Below are 25,759 nucleotides of genomic sequence, written 5' to 3' on the forward strand. Positions count from 1 at the left end.
ATGTGATGTGGCTCAATTTTTAAACCCTTTAAAGAGGTTGTACCAAAATGTAGTTCTCTATTTAAAGGATAGGGGATACCGTTATGATTGTGGGGGTCCGACTGCTGGGGCTACCATCAATCATGAGTACGGGGGTCCTGACAGTCCCTGCTTGAATGAAGTGATAGCGATGGTTGAACTTGCATGCTCCATTCATTTCAATGACTGCACCGGAATTGACGGAGCACAAGCGCAGAGCAATGTCCGGGTGCCGTGTTTTATCATTACTATTAGAGATGAGCGAGCATACTTGCTAAGGACAATTACTTGATTAAGCATTGTCCTTAGCGAGTACCTGCCCGCTTGGCAGAAAAGGTTCGGCTGCCGGCGCGGGTGAGAGGTGAGTTGCGGCAGTGAGCAGGAGAGAGCGGGGGGGGGGGGGGGGGGGGGGAGGGAGAGAGATTTCTCCCCTCCGTTCCTCCCCGCTCTCCCCCGCAGCTCCCTGCCCGCCGCCGGCAGCCGAACCTTTTCTCTCGAGCGGGCAGGTACTCACTAAGGGCAATGCTCGCTCCAGCAATTGCCCTTAGCGAGTATGCTCGCTCATCACTAATTACTATCCCTTTTCTGCTCCTGCAGGTTAAGCACGTATAAAAGTATTTATTAAGAGTGCATTCATACAAGCAAGTGCAATAGCTCTGAGAAGCTCAAACTAATATCGCACTTGCAAACGCGTGATTATTTATGCCAGTGTGATGCGTTTTGCGAGCACACTGCATTGCATTGTGGTAGATGCATTTTTCATGCGCATGAAATCCGTTGCTTCAATAGTAATAATGATAAACCGCGTCTACATGCGAGGGAGACGCAATTTTTAATACTTATCCATAGGAAACATTGAGAGAGATTTCTGTACGAAAACATTTATACAGACCCAATGCCAATAATGGCTTTCTATTTCTGTGTGAATTTTGTCATCACGGCTCAGATGCTGGAACGATGATGCCAAGAGACTGGCACCCGAACGCTGTGCCTTCTGATTGGTGGTAGCCTTGTGCTTCGTGGTAATTCACAGGCAACTAAATACATTGCCTTTCGCTGTTTCGCTCACATTTGTGTGTAAGCACTGCGTAATACATGGGCACAAAAAAAAGCATCATGGCCTATTTTGCCACATATTATGCACACGAGAAAGCTCAATGTTCTCTATGGGTGCATAATCAGCGCCGCCAATATGCAATTACATATCATGTGGGCGGCGTATATATGCGCCATTGCGATGTGACAGCGTGGGAAATTTAAACGAAAAAAAAAAACAAAAACAGGAAGATTGTGTATGACAGCGTGCCTGAGATACATTGTCACACGCAGTACAATATTGCTGTCATACGTGGCGATAGACCGGTTCACCGTCTGGGTTTTACACATCCGGCCGTGTGAGCCCTGCCTAAGGCTACAGTCACACGGGCGAGCGCAATATTAGGCTGAGAAATGTGCATTTTTCACGCCGATGTGGGGCTTTTTCATTCAAAAATGCTGAATTCTGTGAAATCGCGACCCTCAGGCAGATGTTTTTTAAGGTTCCATTGAAAACAATGGGTGAAGCGTTCCGAGGGGACGCCGAAAGAGAGAACATGCTGCCATTTTTATCACATCACTACACGGGGGAAATAAATACTCGATTAAGTCGATTCAAAAGAATGGAGTTCATATTGGTGCGTCTCGCAACGCACAAAACTGGCCGTTTGAATAAACACTTCACACTGAGCATTTGTATAGATCGTTATTGGGTTTTCAGGGTGTAACAGTCAAATGAATACATTTTTGAAGTTTTGACATTTTTTAAAATCACATTATAGGAACAGAAACCGAGAGGGTATTTATTTCTCTCCGTATTAGGCCCCCTGTCCACAAGCATTGCGGTATCCAGCAGCGGATCTCCGCCGCAGGAGCCGCTGCCCGGGAGCAGGAGCCGGCAGACGGATCTCCACGGTGGGCCTATCTGACAGATAGGCTGACCGTGGAGAATCGCGGCAATTCGCAGGATGCTGCGATTTGCTGGCCGCGAGTGGCGGATCGCTATGATTCTCCGCTCGTGGACACGGTGGCCAGCGCTTTTCATAGCAATGCTATGGAAAGCGTCAGACAGTGTGATTCGCCGGGGATTAGGGGGCCTTAGTCATGCATTCTGATACATAACATGGTGGAGTGCAATTAGAGATTGTTTCATTGCTAATGTTTTTATTTTACACTTGTGTTTGTGATTTCACTTGTCCCTCGTAGGATCAGAGAGGACCTGTGGAGTTCGGAGAGTACGATCGATCGATTTCCACTCTACATATTTTCCCCGTTGGGTTGAGTTCACATTCGAGCTTTGAATTTCATTTTTCTGTTCTGTAGTTGGAGCAGAAAAATATAATTTATGTCTGTAATGGATCCGTCACGTGAAAGACAACGCTGCCCAACGAGCTCCATTGACTAGAATGTAGTCCGGTGTCCGGCATCTTACCGGGTTTAGAAAAACAGCGCGGCATGTGCCGTTCTTTTTGGTTCCAAATGTTTTCGACGGTATCTGCTGCAGCGGCTCAGATGTGAATGACGCCTAACTGAGGCGGTCATAGAAGCCCCTCCCGCATGGATAACAGCCCTGATGATGTGCAGCTGTCACAATCAGGGCAAGGATGGGTGTAACTACAGCCAGCAGGAGTAGAACTGGCGCTGCCTCTACTGTATACACAGCACTCCAGAAATGGAGGCTCTGGGGCATCAGAAGTCATCCACCGAACTTCACCAAAAACACTAGATGGTGGCCATTAAGGGGTTAACTGAACAGGTATATCACAAGACTGCTCCTATACAGTGCAGTATATCCATGCAGTGTATTCTCAGACTCTGTTCACAATTGGGTTTGCCTCTAGTTTACTCCTACATGGCTTTTACAGAAACATTTCCTTTCATGTCCACATCGCTTCTAAATGGGATTTTTCCGAGTACAAACGCCACCACAGTTGGCTTCAGTTAGCGGCTCGCTGATCAGGTTTCTATTGTTTCAGGCAGGCAACTCAGTAGAAACATGGTAATCCGATTGTGCTTCCATTTCAATCCATTAAGGAGAAAGACCAGTTGAATATTTTTTAGAAACTGAATCCTTAAAAGAGGTTTTCTAACTTACTATATAGTTTTGGCCCCCTCATTCTCACAACTACATTTTAACAATGTACTCACCAAGGTGTTGGAGTGCCGAATCGGCATCTGTCAGGTGACATCACGGGGTCTTCTGGTCACCGGTGACGTCCTGAAAACTAGTCACGTAGACTGCTAGTGTAGTAACCTGGACAGGTTTACGGGACGTCACTGATAAGAGAGGCCAAAAGAGGCACAGGGTCTTATTATACTTACCTAGCAGGTTTGGTTCACGTTCTTCCCGCTGCTCTCCGAAGCTCCGGCAGGCTTCCTGCAGTCCATGGCCGTCCACAGAAGATCGCTTCCTTGTAACAGGATTCATAAATCCCCCCTCCAGGAAGCGATGGCTCTGGTTGGTTCTCGAGCGCTGCTCAGCCAATTAATACAGCGCTCGATGAACCAATGCGATGACTGTGATTGGCTGAGCAGCGCATGAGAACCAATCAATGCAGTGCTGGATGAACCAATCTCAGCCAATGCATTGTAGAGGCGGGATTTATGAATTGGCTGAGCTGCGCCACTGATTGGCCAATTCATAAATCCCGCCTCCACAACGCGATGGCTGTGATTTAACAGTTCTCGAGAACCAATCAATGCAGTGCTGGATGAACCAATCAGGGCCATCTCTTCTTTGAAGTGGAATTTACAAATCTCATAACCAGGAAGAGATCTTCTGTGGGCAGCCAAGGACTGCAGGAAGCCTGCTGGAGCTCCGGAGAGTAGCGGGAGGGACGTGGACAAAGTCTGATAGGTAATGTATTGCTTTTCTTATGTGATGCAGCTAGGGTTTATTTTTGGGGTAGATCTTATATTTCAAGCCTCCCAAAAAACCCTGATAAATCAGAGTAGGACTTATTTTCAGGGCATGTCTTATTTTCAGGGAACCAGGAGGAAAAGAGGGAGAAACACGCTGAACTAGATGGACACTGCCTTCATTCAGCCTAACATACTATGTTACTATCTATCTAGACATATCTATATAAAATTACATATGATTCATCCCCCAATGTACTTATTATTTGGAAACCCCCTTTAATGAAGATGGGATCAGAGCCTTAAGCTGGCCATATACAAGGTAGTTTGTTTAGCTGACAACCATTTGTCCCAGCTTCCTGATGTGTATGCAATGTGTCCATGTTTATTTCAATGGGCAGAAGGAAGTAAGCGACAAGTCCCCAAACTGGTAGTGGTTTTCTCCCACAGGAGTAAAGGATTGGACATCTTGAAATGCCCAATCCCTCTTCTCAGTATCATCTACTGTCACGGGACAATCGGGAGCTCTATATGCCCATTAGATTGAAGGCCGACCAGCTAAAATGGTCCGGTTCTGTCGTCTTAGAAGAAGTAACACTTCATGGAAACAAAGTATCTAATTATGTCCTACTCACCACCTTAAGCTCTGGCACAGCTCGGCTTAGTGTCCATTCCTGACTATTTACAAAGGCATCTGCAAAAGGAAACAAGAATTCTGCATTAGGAGAGCTTACAATAGTATATAGACGTCCAACCGCAGCATAGACGTATAAAACATAAGCAAAATCTAATTTCTAAAACCCCTCCGGCTACAAGAAAAGGGAGGCGCTGGGTGCATTTTTTCCATGCCATGCCCTGCCTTTGCTCCACTTTTTCGCATAGGATTATAGTAAAACAACACCGACCCTTAAGTGGCACGTATGAAAATATGCAATAACCCAGAAGCCTTAGGGGAAACTATTTCTCTAATCATGAACATCAAAGGTGAATACTAAAATTATGCAGAATATTAAATAAGAGATGTAAGACCCGAGGCTTTATTGGTGCACGCTTAACCCCGTAATTTAAAGAAAACGCTTCTCACTCTTACGACGGCAATAACAGCGCAAATGATTCAAGTAGTAAAACAGTCGTCGCCCTGAGTGTGCTAGAACAATTCTCACTTCACCCATATATCTGCTCTCCAAGACTGACCACCCCCAGCCCATGTACATGGATGAAGGAAATCTCCCCTCCAGCCTCAGTCATTCCACTCACACCCACTTGGAAGGGATGAGTAAAGCAATGTCTGTCAGGACCCAAATCCACAGCTGGAGCAAGCCATAGTCTTTTGTAATCCTTCCAGGCTGTCCAAGATTCAAGTCATCCTCCTTACTGGCGGCAATGTCGATCTCCCATTATCCAACTCGGCAACAAGCTCATTGCTGGCGCTTTCATTACTCTGCAAGTTCGACATCTGTACTTACACTAACTAAAACATTGCAGGAACAAGTTGCCGAAATTAGACATGATGAGCAAACACTTTGCATCCAAATGCAAGGTCAGGGCTTTCTGCGTTTGCGTTAAGGTGCCTAGCAGTGAGAAGTGGCCACAGAGTTACAGACCGTTTGGGTTGGAAGGAGAACAAAACCAAAAATCAATGACACAACAGAAGGAGAAGGGAATTGGCAGCAATGCTATAGGAAGTAATTGTGCTAATGGGAGCAGGGCATCGGCATCAGGCTGGGCATAGGATAGCAATGTTTGCATCAATTTGGCTACATTAGCCTAATAATCAAATGGATTACTATCTGATCGGCATAAACCCCCTATTGTAATCGGCGCAATTCTACAATATGTACAGAAAAATTCCTTCAACAGGACCCGAAACATGCAAGATTAGGAGAAGTTATTCAACCCCCTAACGTGACGGAGAGTCCTGATTGGCCTTATGGCATTATGAATCTTATGTTTAGAGGTGGTGGGATTGGTATGGATTGCCAATCTGGATTTGCAAAACGGAACTACTCATCAGTATACAGTAGCAGAAAAGTTTTTGAAGTCTCATCCACACGCTTTGTAAAAATGCAGTGTAATTGAGCTGCGGTGCAGATGTGAAATCCACAGCATGTCAATGAGTACTGTGGATTGGTTGTGGAGTCTCCCCATTGAGTCCAATAGGGGAGTCAAAACTGCAACGAATCCAAATTGCTGCAGATTACCCACAGATTCACAACTGAGTACACAGATTGGGACACTGTAAAATAAAAGCAATGACAAAAATATTATAGTCCCTTCCCCATCTTTTCCCTGTTCCCTAGGCCTCGTTCACACGAGCGGTTTTAGCACATTGGAGGCGCGCGAAGTGCTACTAATAGAACCAATGGTTTCCTACAGAACCACCCATTCACTCGGGGCAGTATAGACGCAATCTTTTCACGTGCCTATACTGCGTTAAAACAACACTCATGTGAACAAGGCCTTGCCAGGTTCTCCCGCTGGCCTCCAGCAATGGCGTGTCCTATACACAAGGGAGCGCTACAATCAATCACAGCTTGCAGAGGTCACATGACTAAAGAAATCATCACTAGAAACCAGGAGAGACCAGCGGAGGAGCAGAAAAGACTTTGTAAGGAACAGGGAGAAGATAGAGAGGGTGATTATCCATTTTTTGTCCCAATCCATAGTAATCAATCCACAAGCAATTCTGCATCCTAATGGCTTCGATTTTCTACTACAGAAGTTCCTGCGGATTTGCTGCACAACACCTGATCACAATTTTGGACATTCCCTAAGACTACTATGAGGTTCTATGTTGGAAGAAGAACGGATTCTGAATTATTGGAATGTCTGGATTATCAGATGCCAAGTTCTAGGAATGTCACAGTAGGTGGCAATCGCAATAGGATCCCTATAATCGGAACAAATGGTCTTGTTTGCATTGAAAGCATGTAAATAAATTGCGCAGAGAGTCGTCTAGATACTACTCTCTTTAGGGGGACTATAAACAGGACTACGGGTTACACCGGGGTGTGCGGAGTAAAATAAAAGGCCCATGCAAAGCTGAACAGCTTCTTACAAAATCAAGAGCAAAGCAAAGTCTTGGGAAATGAGTGTAGGTGTCAAAATAGCGGTATATGAAACTAAAGTTTCCGCCTTGTATACTTGTGTCATTCATCCGCTTTCATGTGTTCTTTTTGATCACTTCCATTATTCCATTTACTGCTGGCAGCCAGAGCAGGGAATATTCTCATCCTGTGTTCAAAGCGCGGGGTTTCTTCTACAGATCACTGGCTCTCGCCCCCCTCCTTCAGGTCAGGAAGCTCCGAGTCTTGTTCTGCAGACTCTGCCCCAGACATGGCGGTGATATGATCTCCCTGGAGCATCCGCAAGAAGAAAGTGCTAATACAGGAAAAAGCATTCATTTCTCTCTAGTCACATGTTCACATCTCCCATAGATACCCACCGCAGACAATATACGCACCGCAGGGCAGATTTACTACGCTAAATGCGCCACAAACTGCCGGATTGCGCTGCACTTATTGTGTTTTAGACATGTTTGCACTTTTTGGAGTTGACTTTGCACATCACTAGACGATGTTGAAAAGCATATAGAAAAAGGGGCATGAGTTATACCAGAAGTGCTAGCTATGCCCTGTCCACAGGATAGGGGATCACTTGCTGATTAGGGAGGGTCTCACCACTGAAAAACCCGCTATCTCGAGAATGGGGCACCCGAGTTCCACTCTGCCTGTCACTTTTCCGCCCGCCAGTGACGTCATTATGAATGGAGTGCAGAACATAAATGGTGGGTGCTACATTCATTTCAATGGGGCTAACAGAAATACTTGAGCACTTGTCGCTCAGCTCTCTCTGGCAGTCCCATTGAAAATGAATGGCGCGGCAGCGTGCTACACAACCAGCGCTCCATTCAGTCTTCTCCTCAGTAAGGCTGCCTGTCCACGGGCGTTGTGGGAGCCAGCACCCGGGAGCAGGAGCCGGCAGGTGGATCTCCACAGTGAGCCTATCTGACAGATAGGCTCACCACGGAGAATCGCGGCAATTCGCAGCATGCTGCGATATGCCGGCTGCGAGCGTAGAATTGCTATGATTCTCTGCTTGTGGACGGGGGGGGGGGGGGGGGGGGGGGGCTGCGTTTTCCATGGCAACAATATGGTAAGCATGCACTGCATTCCCCACGGCCGGATTACCGCCGCAGGGATCGCAATGCAATAACCCCCTTGGACAGGCAGCCTAAGCCCACAGTAAGGGGGACGAGGAAAATGGGACCCCTGTTATCAGGATCAGTGGATGCCTCAGAGGTGAAACCCCCACCGATCAGCAAGTTATCCCCCATCCTTTGGATACAGGATAACTTGTAAATCTGGGCCAACTCTTTTAACCCCTTAAGGACCAGGCTGTTTTGTACCTTAAGGACCAGATACTTTTTAGGAATTTTACCCATGTGGTGGTTTTACCAACCTTTTTTTTTCAGTTTTTTTGTTTTATTGGAGGTAAAAAGCATCCACAGGAGCCCTAGTTACAGGTAAAAACATCCCCTGTAGTGACATTAGTTACTGGCAGAGCTGGTCATGGTCTGCTGGGACCCTGCAGCTCTGCTATAGCAGGTTATCCTCGCGGTCCTGTGACCCCCAGGCTCCCATAGTGGAAGCTACACTTCATTGAGCACTGTGTACTCGGGGAAGCAAAAGGCAGAAAGGGTTAAAACCCGCTTCTCCCTCCTCCTCCTCCGGGTTATCAGCGGTGACAAACAGCTGACCACCCGTCCTGCTTCTGATTGATTACAGAAGCAGGAGGCTTAAATCCCCGCCATATATTTACAGTGCTTGGTCCTAAATGGGTTAAAGGGATCTCAAAATGCAACAAATGTTTGGCACAGAGCATTGGTGTACAATAAGCCAAGAAGTGGCAGAAGGAAAAGAAACATCTAACATGATTGGCCAAATCATAAAGCTCGCATCATTGTGATTAATTTTGCGCATCTCCTGCCTGGTCTAGTTTAAAGCTACGTTTAAGGGTCCGGTCACACAGCCCGTATTCGCTGTGGTTTTTATCACTAATGATTTTAGTGTGAATTTGCTGCGGATTTTGCCCCTTGCATTACAAAAAGTGAAATTCTGCAGCAAGCAACTAACATACAGCGAATCTGACATCCGCAGTTTATGCTAATGACACTGCAGATTCTGGTAAAGGGAACCTGTCAACTAGAAGCATCATAAACTAAGGTATGGTGCTTATAGTTTAGGTAACGTGATGCCAGGGACTCTGTTCCTGCGCTGTCCCATAGGGATAAATGGGAGCGTGCAGAATCTTGGACTCCATGTGCCCTAAACTGTAAGCACCATAACTTAGTCTATGGTGCCTATAGCTGATGACCTGTCATCCTTAAACCCCATCCACATGGCTTGTACTGTAAATGAATGGGCAGCATGGATAAGGACGGAGTCCACAACATAGTCCGTATACTGTGCCAGGCAGATGGGCGAGCACAGGGAATCAGGAGGGGCTACAATGGCTTTCATGCACCAAAACAAAGACTGAATGAACCATCTTCTCATCGCTATACGCGGATAAAGTGTTTCTCCCAAGTGACAAGAGAAGTCTTCATACACCGCCGACACTACTAATATAGCTACTTGTCTGTAACCGGCATGCATGACAACCATATCACAATAGGAGGGGTTAATGCAGACAATGGAAAGAGCAAAATAGGCCAAAAGGAAGATGAAGGGGGAAAAAAAAAACCTTGCCTTTGATCCAGACTCCCCTCGTTTTAGATCAGCACAAGTATAGACTAATTATAAAACATCAATCAGGTATTCCACACGCCTTAGACATCTCTGGGAATGGAGAAATAATAATTACAGAGCAGTCTTCACATTTCCTGATCTGCACTCAGCCACTACGGTAAAGCCGCCCATACACTTTACATAGCTGTTAGACCCATGAATGCCCGTCCAGCTCAACAGAGCGTGCATGTGTCTTGTATGAGAGGGGAAGAAGACGCTACCAGACACTTATGACAGTGATTTATCTCCCTTGGGAGCAAAGGATAGGGCATGCTGAAATCAACATGCCCGATCAGTCTTTCCCCTGACATTATGGCATACATATTACATAGTTGACCTGTCCTTTTGGAATGGGAGGGTTCAGATCAATTTCACCGAGCATGCCCGAGTGCCTTTAGTACCCAAGCAGGGGTTGTATACATTTACTCATCCACAAATGTACAATATGTACCTAAATCAAGTATCAATTTGCAACACATACAGGACGTATCAAAAAGCAGCCCAGCAGTGTTATGACTAAGATTACTCAAAGTTCAGTGCAGATCGCAGCCAAACATTCATTCTCCATTGAATGTAACACAAGTGGTGTCACAATGTTGGAGGTCCTACATAAAAGACCCCTTACGGGCAATTTAGTGGTCATATTCGTCAGCAAGTCTAGAACAACCCTTCACTGTTACCATGGTTTTAGATAGTACAGAGCTGCTCTCCAGCGTCAGCGCACACCGGCAAGGACTCCGCTTACTTTCCCTCTCCTATCTCAACACTTGGCCTTTATCCTGCTCGCCAGCCAATGAGAACCGCGTATCTGACGTGTATTCATAGAAAAAGGAAGGAATAAAATATATGAAATGTACAAATGTCCAGCAACTTGGCTTACGCGTTTCGAGCGTCAACTGTGCTCTTAAGCCTCTCTCTAGACTAATTATAAAACATCAATCAGGTAAAGCATACAGGATGGCATGAATATATGAAAGCAAAACAGACCAGTAAGAAAACTTAACCCTTTATTGCACGTGCATACATGATAAGTATATAGTAGAGTGACCACTTTAAATCAGTAAGATATACACAAGACCATTCTCCAGGAGTACCTAATGACAGAATCTATGCTTCCATCCATCTTCCCATCACCACCTCTGACGGACTTAAATAGCTTTCCTATAGCATAAAAAGGCAAAAACCCCGGGTATCTTTGTTGTGTATGTCCATAAGTCCCTTGCTGCATTGTGGTCCCCAGTCAATATCTGCTCAATGTTCCTACATGCATGCATGGTTAAATGGGTTTCAGTCTTTCAACATGTGCAAAGGGTTAAATTTGTAGTGTTTTCTTAAGGGTCGGTTTTGCTCTCAGATAGGGTGACACTACGCATTGTTAAAGGGCATGATTAAGAATGCATTTGGCCCTTGAGGAGTGTAAGCAGAAGTTGCTGGACCCCTGTATGTTTCACATGCTTTCAAATAATATTCAGTAAGCATGGAGTTCTTTTATCGGATGATGCAGGAGGTATTCCGGCATGTCGAGCACATCCGCCGTGCAGAAGAAAGAAGATCCGGCCGCGACGGAGGAGACCCGAGCCGCATCCGGATAATTGAGTCTTTTGCCTCATGTCTGCGGGCACAGCAGGAATCCGCTGAGGGATTCCACACTCAGAATCCGTGTGTGCCCGTGGACAGGAGGCCTAAGGGCTATAGCCCACGGTCAGATTTCTGCCGCGTTTCACACGGCGGAAATCCACAGCGTTATCCCACAGCTATTAGGCCCCTCTGCACAAGGGTGGAAATTCCGACTGTGCCCGCCTGCATAGAAGACGCAATCCTATGCACACAGCCGCAATTTGTCCGTGTGAAAACACGTGTGGAAAACAAATCGTGGCATCTTCTATTTCTGTGAGGGTCTCGCAGAGGCCTGCACAGAAGAAATGCCACTACTAGAGATGAGCGAGTATACTCGCTAAAGGCAATTACTCAAGTGAGCATTGCCCTTAGCAAGTACCTGCCTGCTCGAGACAAAAGGTTCAGGTGCCGGCGCGGGGGATCGGTGAATAGCGGCTGTCAGCAGGAGGGAGCGGGAGGGGAGAAAGGGAGAGAGAGATCTCCCCTCCGTTCCGTTCCGCCCCGCTCTCCCCCGCAGCTCCCTGCCCGCTGCTGGCACCCAAACCTTCAGTCTCGAGCGGGCAGGTACTCGCTAAGGGCAATGCTCGCTCAAGCAATTGCCTTCAGCGAGTATACTCGCTCATCTCTAGTCACTACCGATGCGTCGGCAGCGGAGCAGACGCGGAAGCAGGCGAGCCGCACGGGTCGAAGCAGGGGCGCCTTAGGTTCTATTGAAGCTAATAGCTTTCTGCCTTTCAATGTTTACGCTGCAGAATTCTACCACGGAATTCCGCAGCGTGAAAGAAATCGCATCCGGCTTCCATTGTAGTCAATGGAAGCCGTCTGTCACGTAATACATCCGCTGTGAGCCCCTCTGACAGAGGCACTGGAGATTCTTACATCGGTCCATCATCACTCACCAAAAACAGATATACCTTGGGGAATATTTTTCCTTTGGTTACCTTTTTTTTTTTCTACTTTTAGTGAAAACCGAAAAAAGAAAAAACAGGTCTCCCTATAATCCATGTTTATGGGGCCTATAGGATACCTTTCTTCATACGGTGCGCCATAGACTGAGGCTTGTTGGATTGTACTAAAGACAGAAACAAGTAATAATTTAGAATGTTCCATGTTTTCAATTCTTAAAAATAAGTTACAACAAAGCCCTACTCTGACATTACTATCACAATAACTGAACGAGCAGTCTACTTGTTCAGCTATTGTAATTATTAGGCAGGGTTTATATAAAAAAAAGAAAGCGGGTGGAGGGGGATCCAAAAAGTTGGGAATGGGGATAATTTATTAACAGTAAGCAACATAGAGTGAAAGTAAAATTTCCAACCAACTTCACAGCTGTAACTCGTGTCCTCCTCTATTTGTACTGTAAATAAAAGATAAGTGCAAGGCCAGCCCGTGGGTGGATCATGACAGGGGACAATCTGAGGCCGCACACACTGGCACATTCTGGGTAAATACCAAGCATCTAGCCTCCTGTTCCAATGACAGATGAGCGTGACTTCTTGGGATGGAAACATCTGGAGCTCCCGGTCACACGTGGTCAATAAATGGTGTGAATCAGGCCAGGAAAGTAGAGAACAATTTGGCCAGTAGAAATGTTACCAGAGGGGACACAGGAAACACGGATCATATGTGGTTTCCAATAAAGAAAAAAGTTAGCAAAGTTTCCATTACCCTTGTTAAATAGTTTGTTTTGTTGACCCCGAGGTTCTCAATGTGGATAGCGTGGCAGTAAACTGCTTATTATATGAAAGCATCTCTGTCGAACAGATGGAAAAAGGAAAGCGTCTGTTACCGCGATGCTGATAAATAACGCTCTCTACCACAGGAAAAGCTGGGCATCACCCCTTGTTCACACCTGGCCTAAAAGAACACTATTTACTATATACCATTTGCAGCAGTTACAACTTTTGACCTCCACAGAGCAATGTAAGAAAAATCGTAAAATCACTAGTCCAGGCTTCGACTGATGATAATCAGGAGAGTTTCAGGTCATTCTAACTGCACAAAAATAAAGGCTTTAAAGGGGTTTTGCAAGACTTTGCTAGTGGTACTAATTTGATATTGATGGCTCATTGCAAGAATAGGCCATCAATTGCAATCAGCTGACAGAAGCTGCCATGATGCTCCGGTGAACACACACCTCCCTCGCCATGTAGCGGCTGTGCCCGGCACTACGGAGAGCCGTGGTGCACTGCCATTGAAGTGATCGTAGTATCGGACAAGTATCTGATAGACTGATAGACAATGAAGAAGTGGCCATCTTAATAAAGTGATTGATAGAAGTGCCAAAAGTCGGACCTCCATTAATCCAATAGTGATGGCCTATTCTAAAGATCTGCCACCGATATCAAAGTCCTTGGAAATCCCTCTTTACACATAGTACTATTAAGTACTTAAAGGGGTAGTCCCATCTTGGGAACCCTATTTCCAGGTGTTCAAAATCTCAAAACATTGCCCTCACCCATAAGATATTTTCAAAACGCTCCGTTCTCCAGATATTGCAGCTATAGATTCCTCTGCCCTCTGGTTGTTTATTGCTCGTTGTCATAGAAAGTCTCTTTTGAGGGATACTATAGACCATCAGGCAGAATCTAGTATAAAGAAAGCCTATGCAGTTGATTCATCTGCAGTAAAGGCAGCATCGGTCCCAGTGGCCAAAACCCTCAAAGTCTGGTTGAGTGACCAAATAGGGAATCTGTTAGTGAAAGCCTCCTCAAGGCATTTATTTCAGTAGAATCTCCAGGTAACAATTCAACTCCTACAAGACCATGGGTTTCTAATCAATCTCAACAAGTCTCATCTCATTCCATGTCAATGATAGAAGTACCTAGGCTTTATTGTGAACTCCCTTTGGTTCCTAGTGAAAGCTGTCTCCAGAAAGAAGAGTCAATACTTTAATCAGTAAAGACCTTTATATTGCACTACAGGACTACAGTTTTGAGTGGCCGTGAGAGTATTAGGTCCTCTAACATATACAATAGTCGCCATTCCATGGGCAAAGGTGCATATCTGAACATTGTAGAACAATGTTCTTGTATCCTGGAACAGATGCCACAAGTACCCAGACAGGGCCACATTAATCCACCCTTCTAGTTGTCCTGTTCTAGAGTGGTGGTTACACCCTGAACATCTCCTGTGTGGGAGATGTTTTGGTCTCACAGCCCCAGAGACACCTGACTACTGATCCCTCGTCTAAGGTGCCCATTTGGACTACCTTGGGGTCCAACAGATGTGGAAGAAGAACAAGGCCTTATCTTACATGAAGCAATTGAGAGTTATCAGACTAGCCCTGTCCCATTTTCCGGCTTATCTCCACAATCATCTTATTCTGGTACAGTCATACAACGTCCCCACTGTTGTTCTATCAAAAAGCAGGGAGGCACCAAAGGCCGACTAATGGGCAGTGAATGCAGGCTACTGATACAGAAAAGTATGTACTGGGGATCTTGGCCATTCATATCAGGGGAGTCCAAACTCTGAAAGCAGACTTTCTCCGATACAACAGCCTGCATTCTGCAGAATGGAGCCGCAATTCATAAGTGTCCCCACAGATAGCGAGTAGGTTGGGGAGGCCATTGCTGGAGTAACATTCATTAACCTGTCTCTGGTTGCACCTAGGGGTCTTAAGTTAACCCATTCATGCTTGTGCTGCCTATGGACTCCAAAAAATAGAAATTCCGGTAAGAAAATTTACGCCATTTGCACTTCTGCTAGTTATCACATTGGCTATCACACAAGCACAATTTTGTTTAAGTTGCAGTCCCTATTAAGAGAATTTAGAGAAGGAATCAGCAGTCAATACTGAATCACAGCAACAATGTGACTCCTATGATTTCTCCCACCTCTTAAACTGTCATGTACGGACAATGGAGGCAGCCAATGTGTGATAAGTAACGGAGAACTTCCATGATGTGAATCTTTCAGCATATCTTGAAAGGTAATGTTAAAGCAGCTAAGGCTTCTTCTGTTCTGGTTCCATATTACATTTATGGAATGCTTGCAGTTTTGTTATTTTTAACTACTCTCACAAATGTGTGCAATATAATAACCAGCCATAAACCGTCCGGGTAATAGATTACGCATAAATAAGAATGCCGTTTAGCTTGATTTATACCCTTGACCTCGGCTGTTACAAGCAGAGCCCTCAGTCCAATAAGAATGGGGCCAAATAGAGTAACAATTAATTAACAACTCATTTACCCTCTGATCTGTAAAGTGCTGCGGAAGGTGTTTGCGTTACCTGGGACCTTTCATACAGGTGGAAGATTTCCACAACACTCAGCAGAAAATTCCGCACCCAAATCGGACTGCTAAATGCAGATTTTAATGTAATTACAGGTAGAGTCCTTCCTTTTCCTATTCCACATCAAAATCTGCATGTGTGAAAAACATGGCAAGTGCTTCCTATAATTAAAATGGGAAAACAGCCTTGCACTCGCATGAAACTCATATTTGCATGTGAGTGCAATGCATTGTTTTGGGTGCCCATTAGAGATGAGCGAACGTACTCGTTTAGGGCGATTTCGCAATCGAGCATCGCTATTTTCGAGTACCTGACTACTCGGGTGAAAAGATTCAGGTGGTGCCGGGGGGGGGGGGGGTGGCGTAGTGGAGCGGGGGGTAGGAGTGGGGAACAGGGGGGAGCTCTCTCTCTGCCCCCCACTCCCCTCTGCAACCCCCACTCACCCCCGGCGCCCCCCAAATCTTTTCACGCGAGTAGTCAGGTACTCGAAAATAGCGATGCTCGATTGCGAAATCGCCCTTAACGAGTACGTTCGCTCATCTCTAGTGCCCATATGAAATAATGCGCAATTCTGGCTGTGGAATTGCCCAAAAATAGTATATACTGCAATTTCTCGACCATGCACTATTGGTACAAGTGAAAAATTGCTCATGTAAATGAGCCAACCCATTGAAAACAATGAGTTCTATTCACATGAGAGATCTGTCTCTCACAATGCACAATGTGTGTGAAACATGACCATGTAAATACAGCCTAAATGCACAAAAAAGAGCAATGATAAAAACTTCATTCTGCATACAAAAAAATAATCTCTACCTAAAATGTGAAAAACACATATCACACATCCGTAGCACATGCTGCTACGATCAAAACTGCAGTGTAAAAAGATTGTATTGGTGAAAACTTCTAGCAAAACTTTTTTCTTTTTCAACTTATTCATCAGTTTATCCATCGATTAACCCTTTCCGATCCACTGTCTGACGACATTATGATTTAAGGCTGTACAGCTCCAATGTTATAAGACATCCGTCGGGGTTCTCTTAGTGTATATTGCCAGCCTCTCTGCTGTCGGAGCCTATCCAACGTGTTACCTCATGCAGTACTGGCTTTAGCCAGCATATAGCGCTGTTGTATACCGTCAGTAAAAGAGTAACCCCCCCCCCCCAGGAAAACTAGGGTACAAATTGGATTGGAAAGGGTTAAAGCAATAGAGAGGGGGTCCAACACTCATATGGCCCTTCCCTCTGGAGGTCTGCTAGCATTGATGGAAATCCGAAGACAACACGGACTTCTACCGACAGCAGCAAATTCTTTCATCTTCCCTATGGTGGTGCTGCAAGAAATCCACTCGCCTATACATTGGCTCTATAGTAGCTGGAGGCCTGTGAATGACTCCTATGTGACCAAGTTCATCATTTTTCATCTGACCGTGAACAACTAATGAACGCATCTTACAGGTTTCAATGGGCAATATCATCGATTTTCCTTTACACGGCTTTTATAAATGACCCCTTAAACGTTTGAACCTCACCTAAAGCGCAAGTCAACAGTGTCACTCCTGCAGCATATTAACCCTTGTGCAACTGAGGTCACGCCACTGTACATCAGACGCTTGGAAATGAAAGGGTTATTGTTCTTGTGCAGACAGGCAGTCAGTCCTCGCTGGGAGGGTCTGTAGCGTTTGCCCCCCAGTGACCTGTCTGACAGGAGGGCCAATAATCTAGAGCTGTCATTTACAAACTCCCAGCTCCCATGTGTTGCCCAGACAAAAGCCAGAAGCAGAAAACATTACAATGGAAACACATTTAGTGTGCGTTACCATAAACCTCCCCCACCGCCCCCTCTAGGGTATATACTGTTAGAAGGAAGATCTGACAGGACTTGCAGCTGCAGCGTCCAACCTGGGGCCATTCATTAATTAAGCCTCCTGTACAATCCCCCAGGGGCAAGTTCTGTCAGTGTAGCACATGTGCAGATCTCCATGACATCAGCTGATCTCCATGACATCAAATCAAGCCATTACAGAGCCCCCCCCCCCCCCCCTCAGACAGAGGAAGGGGCCAGGACAACAAAGGTGCTACAATGTACAAGAAATAACATATTAGTGCATCATGTGTCGCATTCTGTATTTGCTCTAGTTTTGCAACTAAATTGGGGAATGTATCAATATGTTAGAAATCTTACCAATATTTATAAATATTACACATCATATGATTATGGAAATTATATATATATATATTGCTACAAATAACAGCAACAACTTCTTGGGAAACCACAGCGAACCTGTGAACAAAGGCATGTATATCTATATACATCTGGCCTATACACATTTAAAAGAATGTGTTCCAGAGACAGATCTGAAACAATGTAGCATTACTTGTAGCATCCTACACCAAAGGATCCATTTACACACAGCAGTAGTGTTTAAAGGAGATGTCCCGAGGCAGCAAGTGGGTCTATACACTTCTGTATGGCCATAATAATGCACTTTGTAATATACATTGTGCATTAATTATGAGCCATACAGAAGTTATAAAAAGTTTTTTACTTACCTGCTCCGTTGCTAGCGTCCTGGTCTCCATGGTGCCGACTAATTTTTGGCCTCCGATGGCCAAATTAGCCGCGCTTGCGCAGTCCGGGTCTTCTGCTGTTCTCTATGGGGCTCCGTGTAGCTCCGTGTAGCTCCGCCCCGTCACGTGCCGATTCCAGCCAATCAGGAGGCTGGAATCGGCAGTGGACCGCACAGAAGAGCTGCGGTCCACGAAGATAGAGGATCCCGGCGGCCATCTTCAGCGGTAAGTATTGAAGTCACCGGACCGCCGGGATTCAGGTAAGCGCTGTGCGGGTGGTTTTTTTAACCCCTGCATCGGGGTTGTCTCGCGCCGAACGGGGGGGGGGTTTAAAAAAAAAAAAACCCGTTTCGGCGCGGGACATCTCCTTTAAACATAAAGGGGTTGTCCCAGGAAAAAAAAAGTTGATTGCTAAATCCATCCCAGTTTTGTATTTACACTTCTTAAAAATGTTCCTATCCCCAGACATTCCGGGACGAGTATTAGAATAGCGCCACCTGCTGTTTCTATTTAAGGGCCTGTGTCCAGTCCTCCTCAGTAATGCTCCTTTTAGACAAGCAGATTCTTGTTTGAACGAGTGAGTGACGTCACCGCTAACTCGTTCGCACTTGTGCAGCCTGTTTGAACGAGCCGACGATGCCTCCGCCTGTCTAGACGACAATCGTGCCGTCCCTGTATAAGTGACAGAGGGATAAACGAGCGCCGTGTAAACGGAATGATAAGTGAATGATGATGATTTTATGCCTGCATAGAATGGACGAATGAGATGTGAACCATTCTTGTTGGCTGAACAATTCTCATTTACTTTTGCTCATTTGAATGATAATTTATACAATAATAAACGCAGTATGAATGTTCCAAGGTGGTCGCCCCTATTCAGCGCTGCTTCTAATCAGTAACGCTCTCACTCTCTTATAACTCGCACAGCATCCATTCTGACATCAGAGAATACACAGGAACTTCAGAAACAGCCGCCCACCACACCAGAGATCCCTCCACAAACCCAGCAGAGCAGGTGGAACAATTACGGACACGGAATAGCAGGTGGCGCTATTCTAACATTAGTCCTGGAATATCTGTGATTTCTATTTCTTTAATAAATATAAAATATGTTTATAATTAGGAGCTGGATTTACCTGCAAACAATATTTTCATGGGACAGCCCCTTTAACTGATGAGAACATTTCCTATGTACCAAAACAGTATTTGTCAGGATTACACAAAGTACAATAAAACGGGCTACAAAGTTTTATGTAAGGCCAAAAAAAATGTATTCCAGGTGGATTCACATCAGCCTTTTACTTTCTGTTCCATCCAGGGAGCACAATAACATAAAAAAACCAATCCAGTACAATCCATCAATGGGGCTTAGACCTCCGACGCACTATTGTATTTGGGGCCGTGCGCTGTTCGGGCAGCACATAGCTCTATTATAGCCTATGAGGCTATGCAGATTAATGGTCCGCAGGAAAAGAATCACATGTCCTATTTATTACGGATGAAAAATTGGTCAAACTAACGCATGTCTAACAGGTATCCATGTGCTGTCCGATGAGCGTTGCACCCAAGCCACCCGGGTCCAACTCACATACACGGTAAGTGTGAACCTGGCCTAAGGCCTCATTCACACGGGCAGAAATGTGCTTCGTAGTATGCGCAGATTTTGTATGGGTGCAATAGGGATCACTGAATCCCCACTGACTTCATTGGGGCATTCAGACCTGCATGCTGAAACTTGATCCACAATCCTTATATAATGTACAGTGAAAAGCGCCAGGGCAGAACTCCAGTATCCCGATGCTTTGTTCACCCATGTGTATCAGTGGGACTTACTTTGTTTCGGTTTGCTTCTGTTCTGTCTCGCTTTCCTTTTTGGACAAGAAGAAAAGACTGAAGCACTGTCCAAAAAATGGAAACCAGATAGAATTTGCATCCAGGGTTCGGGACAACAAAGGTGCTCATGCAAAAAGTGGCGAGAGGCGGAGAGGGGGCAGGAAATCAGTGCACTGCTCCCGGCCCGGCCCGCCTTCTCCCCCTGCAGAAAGGGACAGCGTATATCGGACGGGCGTGAAAACCCGGCCAATATACAGACATGTGTATGAGCCCTTAAGGGGCGTTTAGACAGAATGATTATTGTTCCAAAGATTGTTCAAATGAACGACAGTAAACGATCAGCCAATGACTGAATGATGAACGAGGATAGTTCACTTCTTTCGCCGTTCACTTCTCACTGCGTCTAAACACCGATAGTTCAGTGTTTGACATAGGGATAGTAGTTCACGATTTTCAACGATGATCTGCCTGTCTAAACAGGCTGCGCCAGCTGGTAACGATGTCACCAGCTCCTTCACTCGGGCAAACCAAAATCGTGCATTTCTCATTGCGTGTAAAAGGGCCATTACTAAGCAATTCTGGATTCTGGTACAATTCCCACCAAAGAGTGGAGCACTGGGCATGTGCCAAATTTATTATGTCTTTCAGGCACAAAAAAAAGGAAGGGGGGCGTGGCTAGAGTCTTAAAATGTGCCGAATAACTGCGCTTTTTTTTTTCTCTCAGCCAACAGAAATTTATCATACGGTGTGCACCACTGTGAAAAATTCGCCACAGATTCTGCCTTCTTGGTCTGGTTTGATCTTGTCTAAATGTAGGATAGTAGTAGTAAATCAGTCCAGCGTTGAACCTACAATGAGCATTCAGGATATGACACCTAAAGCCCCATTTACACGCAAAGATGATCGCCCCAAAATTCGCTGAAACTGTCATTCTCCCTATCTTTTGAAGGATCATTTTGCATAAACTGCTAATGGGCACTAATGCCCATTAGCAGCTTATTAGCTTCATTTGCATGTAAATGAGCCTCTGCAGCTGTATGCAGAGAACAGCAGGTGGTCTGTTCTCTCCATACAGACCCTTTGTTCTGCCATGGGACTGTAGCTAAATACAATGTTTTCAGTGCTCCTGTAGAGAATCACAGCACGTGGTCCCTGCTATCAGCTCTCTGGACGAAGGATGGATTTTAAACTTAACTAAAAATCATCGTTTAAACGAAAAGCAGACGATTATAGCATTTACATGCAATGATTATAGTTCAAAAGACATCAATGAGCAATAATCGTTGCGTATAAATGGGGGTTATGGCTTGTTCAGTCAGCATTATGGGAACAGGAAATCAATCTACCAGCTGAACAAATCAGTTTTATGACAAAATCAAACAGCGCCGAATCAACCCCAAATGATTATATTGGGGTCCGTTGGGTTTGCGTCCAGCTGCATATTTCCGGATGAACCAGAGTTGCACACAGTGCTACTTTATCCCGTAACTTAACGGCATTCAGTGACCGAGGCTCCAACACAGATAAGAACGGTAATATGTATATCTGTGGTTCTCCAGCATCCACAAAGCTACATGCATGCCATGGTAGTGCCAAGCAAGGTTGTAGAGAGATGCTGGTATAATGGAGACTATGCCCACGTTTGTCTGCCGTATGACGGTCTCTGCAGAAGTAACTTTGTATCCAGCATTCCCGCAGAACGCGTGTGACATTAGTACACAGTAGTGTGCCCATAGAGCGGGGAGTGTTGTGCACACACAATGCATTCCTGGAATATCTCAGGATTGGCAGCGCCAAGAATCCACCTTGTTCAGATAGAACTAATCTGCACCTTTACCCCTTAGAAACAGAAATCGTGCTCCGCCTGCAACACAGCAAATGTAACACTGGATCCCAAGAAGAACACCTGAGGACACCGGCCAACAAGAGCCTCGCGGCTCCACGTATGCAGCATCCAGCACATATAGGTGTAATCGCCAATACCCAGCGGATTGTGGACAGAATATGGAATATTACACTGAGACCCCAAACTTACTTGCAATATACATTATAAGACATTGCATGCATTTTCATAATGAGGAGTGACTTCGCTTTCAAACACGTCAAGAATAAAGAGCGTGAACCAAGCCATCAGATGTCCAGTAGTGTATGAGGAGAAGGGCAGCGCTCACGTTATACCGCACAGCGTGCCAGCTCTACACGTGCACAGATCGGTTTTACTTGCTTCCACAGCCTAATTCTCCCTGTATTAAACTCAATCCCACAAAGCGCCAGCATTGTGGAGGAGGGATTAGCTGAGGGAAAGGAAGGGGGATACAGAAAGTTTATACAAGTTAACCACCATTGACTTGAATGTCAGTTAGTACAAATTAACCTTCTACCTGTTCCCATAGTTCTCAGGAATTCTCCCCGAGGATACTAAACAGCCCGTTGTCACATTGTTACATTCAATGAGATAACGGACAGCGCTCATAACAAGAGACCGCCAGTCAGAAAAGCTTGTACTCACAAGTAATTCTTCCCCCAGGCCCGATCCACATGGGCGAGCGTGATACCGGCCCAATATCACGCTTTCCAATATGCACTTTTCACGCAGATGTGAGTTGTTTCTCATTCAAAAACATCTTGCATCATTTCTATGAAGTTGCAGTCCTCAGGCGCGTGTTTCCCGCACGTCGACGGATCGCATGGGTTTCCCATGTGAGAGCCATGCGATGTCTTTAAAGGTCTGCTGCGATTTTTTCCTTTCTCGCTCAAATGAGTAAGTCCATTCAGAAGAATGGCGTTCATATTTATGCAAGTTTCATGCATCTCGCAACGCGCGAGATTCTTGCCTGTATGAATTAACGGATAGCTAGAGGTACCTTTATGCCTCCCTTACATGGCGCTTTGCCGCGGTCCATTTTCGGTTTCGGCCGACGCTGGCATTTAGCATTCCTCATCATTGATGAGGAGGAGTGCTAAACGCTCAAAAATAGGACAGACTCCACTTGAAAATCACGGCGCTCGAAGATCGTGGCACTGAAAAGAGCCGCGTTCACGTATCTGCCTACGCCTGTACGCATCTGGTGATAATCGTCCCATGCACAAGTAGCTGCCAACAGGCCACAGAGCAATAAATCATTCACTTGTCGGAGTCGCATCCCAGAAGACTTGCCCAGTCTAGCTGTGATTATTTGGCCCTTGTCAAAGGCCTCCTGCCCACAGGCATAGCGATATCCCGGGGCAGATCTCTGCCGCGGGAACGGCCACCGGGAAGAGCTGACAGCTCACTGTACTGAGCCTATCTGACAGATAGGCTCACCGCGGAGAATCGCAGCATGCTGCAATTTAAAGCCTGCAAGTGGAGAATCGCTATGATTTTCCGCTTGTGGACTGCGGGGCTGCGCTTTCCATAGTAGTAGAAACGTAGAGAAAAAAAAATTCAAAAATTGCCCGTGGACAAGAGGCCTCAGATTTTTTCACACTTGCCCATTCTTCCTACTTCCAACACAACTTCAAGAACTGCCTAATATATCCCACCCGCTGACAGGTGCCGTTCTAATGTAAAAGTACCAGCCGTTCTGTATGGGAGCACCGCCTAGTGTAAACCATTATACAGTTGCAGTAGTATTGCAGTTTTTGCAGTTTGTATTGAGTTGTACTATAGGAATGCTTAAATGAAGGAGTTTCATACAGAAACAAGTCTACCTAACTGGTTTCGGGTACAGAGGAGCGGGGTTGGCATCTTGTGATCCAGGTCAGTGCAATCCGTAAACAGGCAGTCAATCAACACAATGAGAGTTATATATACATAGCGCTATATCTGAACTTGTCATTGACTGCGTGTGAATCTTGGGTGCCAGCGGAGGTGTCAGAAATATATATACGATGTATAAAAAAAATGTGCCAACTAATGTGTCACACTCTGCAAGAAGCATAATCTACATAGCAAGCAGCTCTTCAAACCAGGACAGTCATACGAATGTAGCGAAGGAACATATATGAACGATACGGTAGACTCTAATATTCATCTCTTGGTTGTCATGAAAGGGTTACGACACACCAGCATGATGTGGAAGAAATGCACTACTATTATACCAATTATATTTGATAAGGCTATTAAAAACAATGAGAAGCCGAGGACTTCAGGTCTGACACTACGATTTTATCTCCAACGCCAATTCCAGCTCAGGTCGCCATCTTGCCTGCAGAAAACGTTATAGGGACAGAACCCTGAATGGAACAATAGTTTGGTGCGAGACCTCTTATGTCTTCATTTCACTAGGATTCCGTCGCCGTCTATCTTATCTAGATAGGAAGTGCCTATTCAAAAAGAGCCTTACACACAGAACACTATGCATCCATTCCGGGTCCCAACCAGGTTCCTGGCCTTATGAGGTTTTCTAAAAGATGGAAACCAAGGTCAGAACTGGCGCAGGAGATAAAACCGTAATATTAGAAGAGCCTTAGGCCACTCTCACACATGCGCTTCTTACCACGATTACTGCGGAGTTTTAAAAGCCGCGGTAATCACGGTATAACACTCCCATTTACTTCAATGGGTCCTCGCAGACCCATTGTTTTCCAACGCTACAATTTTCGAGTGCTGTTTGCTCTATTTTGCTGTGTTTTTGCCTCTTTTAACACACCTTATCACCCATCACAATGTTGGGGTGCGTTAAAAACCACTGGTCAGACGCAGTAGCTTGCATCCGAAAACTGTAGTAAAATCGCGGCAAAATGCCGTGATCAAAATTGCAGCGTTTTGCCGAATCTATGTGTGAGAGTAGTCTTAGGGTTTGCTCACATCTACACTTACCATTCCGGCCAAACTGATCTGCCCTAAAGTCTATGGGGATCTTTTGCTTCTGTCATAACGGGGTCCGCTCAGTTTCTGTTTGAACGTCTGACATTGCAAATAAGCATGCAGAGCTTATTTGTATTGTAACAGAAATCAGCAACAGAGGCTCCAAATAGAACCTCCGAAGGGGAGGTCAACAAGCACGATACCTGAACCAGTGCCATTTCTCTCTGCTTTTTTCATAATAATTTAGGATGTAGCCATACCATGCTTGCAGTGTACATTTAATGTATATGCTAGGAAAGCTCCGAAAAGTTAACGCATTAAAGACCAAGTACCGTAAATTTACGGTGCTTAGTCCTGGGTTTTAATCCCGGCAAACAGAAAAAAAACTGCGCAGGATTAAAGCTCCTGCAATGTAGCAAGAGCAGGTTGGTTCTTCGGCTGTTAGTCACAGCCAAGGACCCTGAAGAGAAGGCAGAAACATGTTATTAATTGCTTCTGCCTTTCCAATAGTAGAGTACATAGTGATCTGTGAAAAGAGAAAGTGGAAGTGTCACTTCTCCTAGTCAATCGGGTGATCACATGACCACAGAGTGTCCCCTGCCACAGCAGAGCTGCAGGGTTCTAGCAGACCCAGATCAGCTCTGTTAGTGACTACAGGTGGATGTTTCCCCTGTATTCCTATAATATATGCCATTGTTGCAAAGATCCCCCAAGCTGTTTCAGGTGACTTGTATATTATGGACGGTTAATACCATATAGTCATGCATCAAATACTGATACTCTACTGTAGCCTCCCTAACAAGGCATATACAAATATTCATGACGATCATTATAAGCAAATTAAACTGAAGCATGCAATAACCGGGAATAAGGTTGTTTTGTTACAATAATCATTTGGCACAAAAAATAAATAAAGCATTTTTAGTCAACATGATACAAATGCAATGGAAAGCGTCACACAGATACAGTATCAAGCCTATAGGATGCTAAACTGGTGTAAAATCTT

At 45.3% G+C, this 25,759-nt stretch overlaps 1 protein-coding gene across 2 annotated transcripts in view; it reads right to left on the minus strand.

Annotated features, from left to right (window-relative positions):
• AGAP1 (ArfGAP with GTPase domain, ankyrin repeat and PH domain 1) overlaps window positions 1-25,759 on the minus strand; it is a 384,937-nt gene that overhangs the window by 181,322 nt on the left and 177,856 nt on the right. For both annotated transcript variants that reach the window (XM_066575407.1, XM_066575406.1), the window contains one exon: window positions 4,548-4,606. In XM_066575407.1, the coding sequence (XP_066431504.1) occupies window positions 4,548-4,606 (59 nt within the window). The remainder of the gene's footprint in view (window positions 1-4,547; window positions 4,607-25,759) is intronic.

This window comes from Eleutherodactylus coqui, chromosome 8 (genome assembly GCF_035609145.1).
Source record: "Eleutherodactylus coqui strain aEleCoq1 chromosome 8, aEleCoq1.hap1, whole genome shotgun sequence".
Lineage (NCBI taxonomy): Eukaryota > Metazoa > Chordata > Amphibia > Anura > Eleutherodactylidae > Eleutherodactylus > Eleutherodactylus coqui.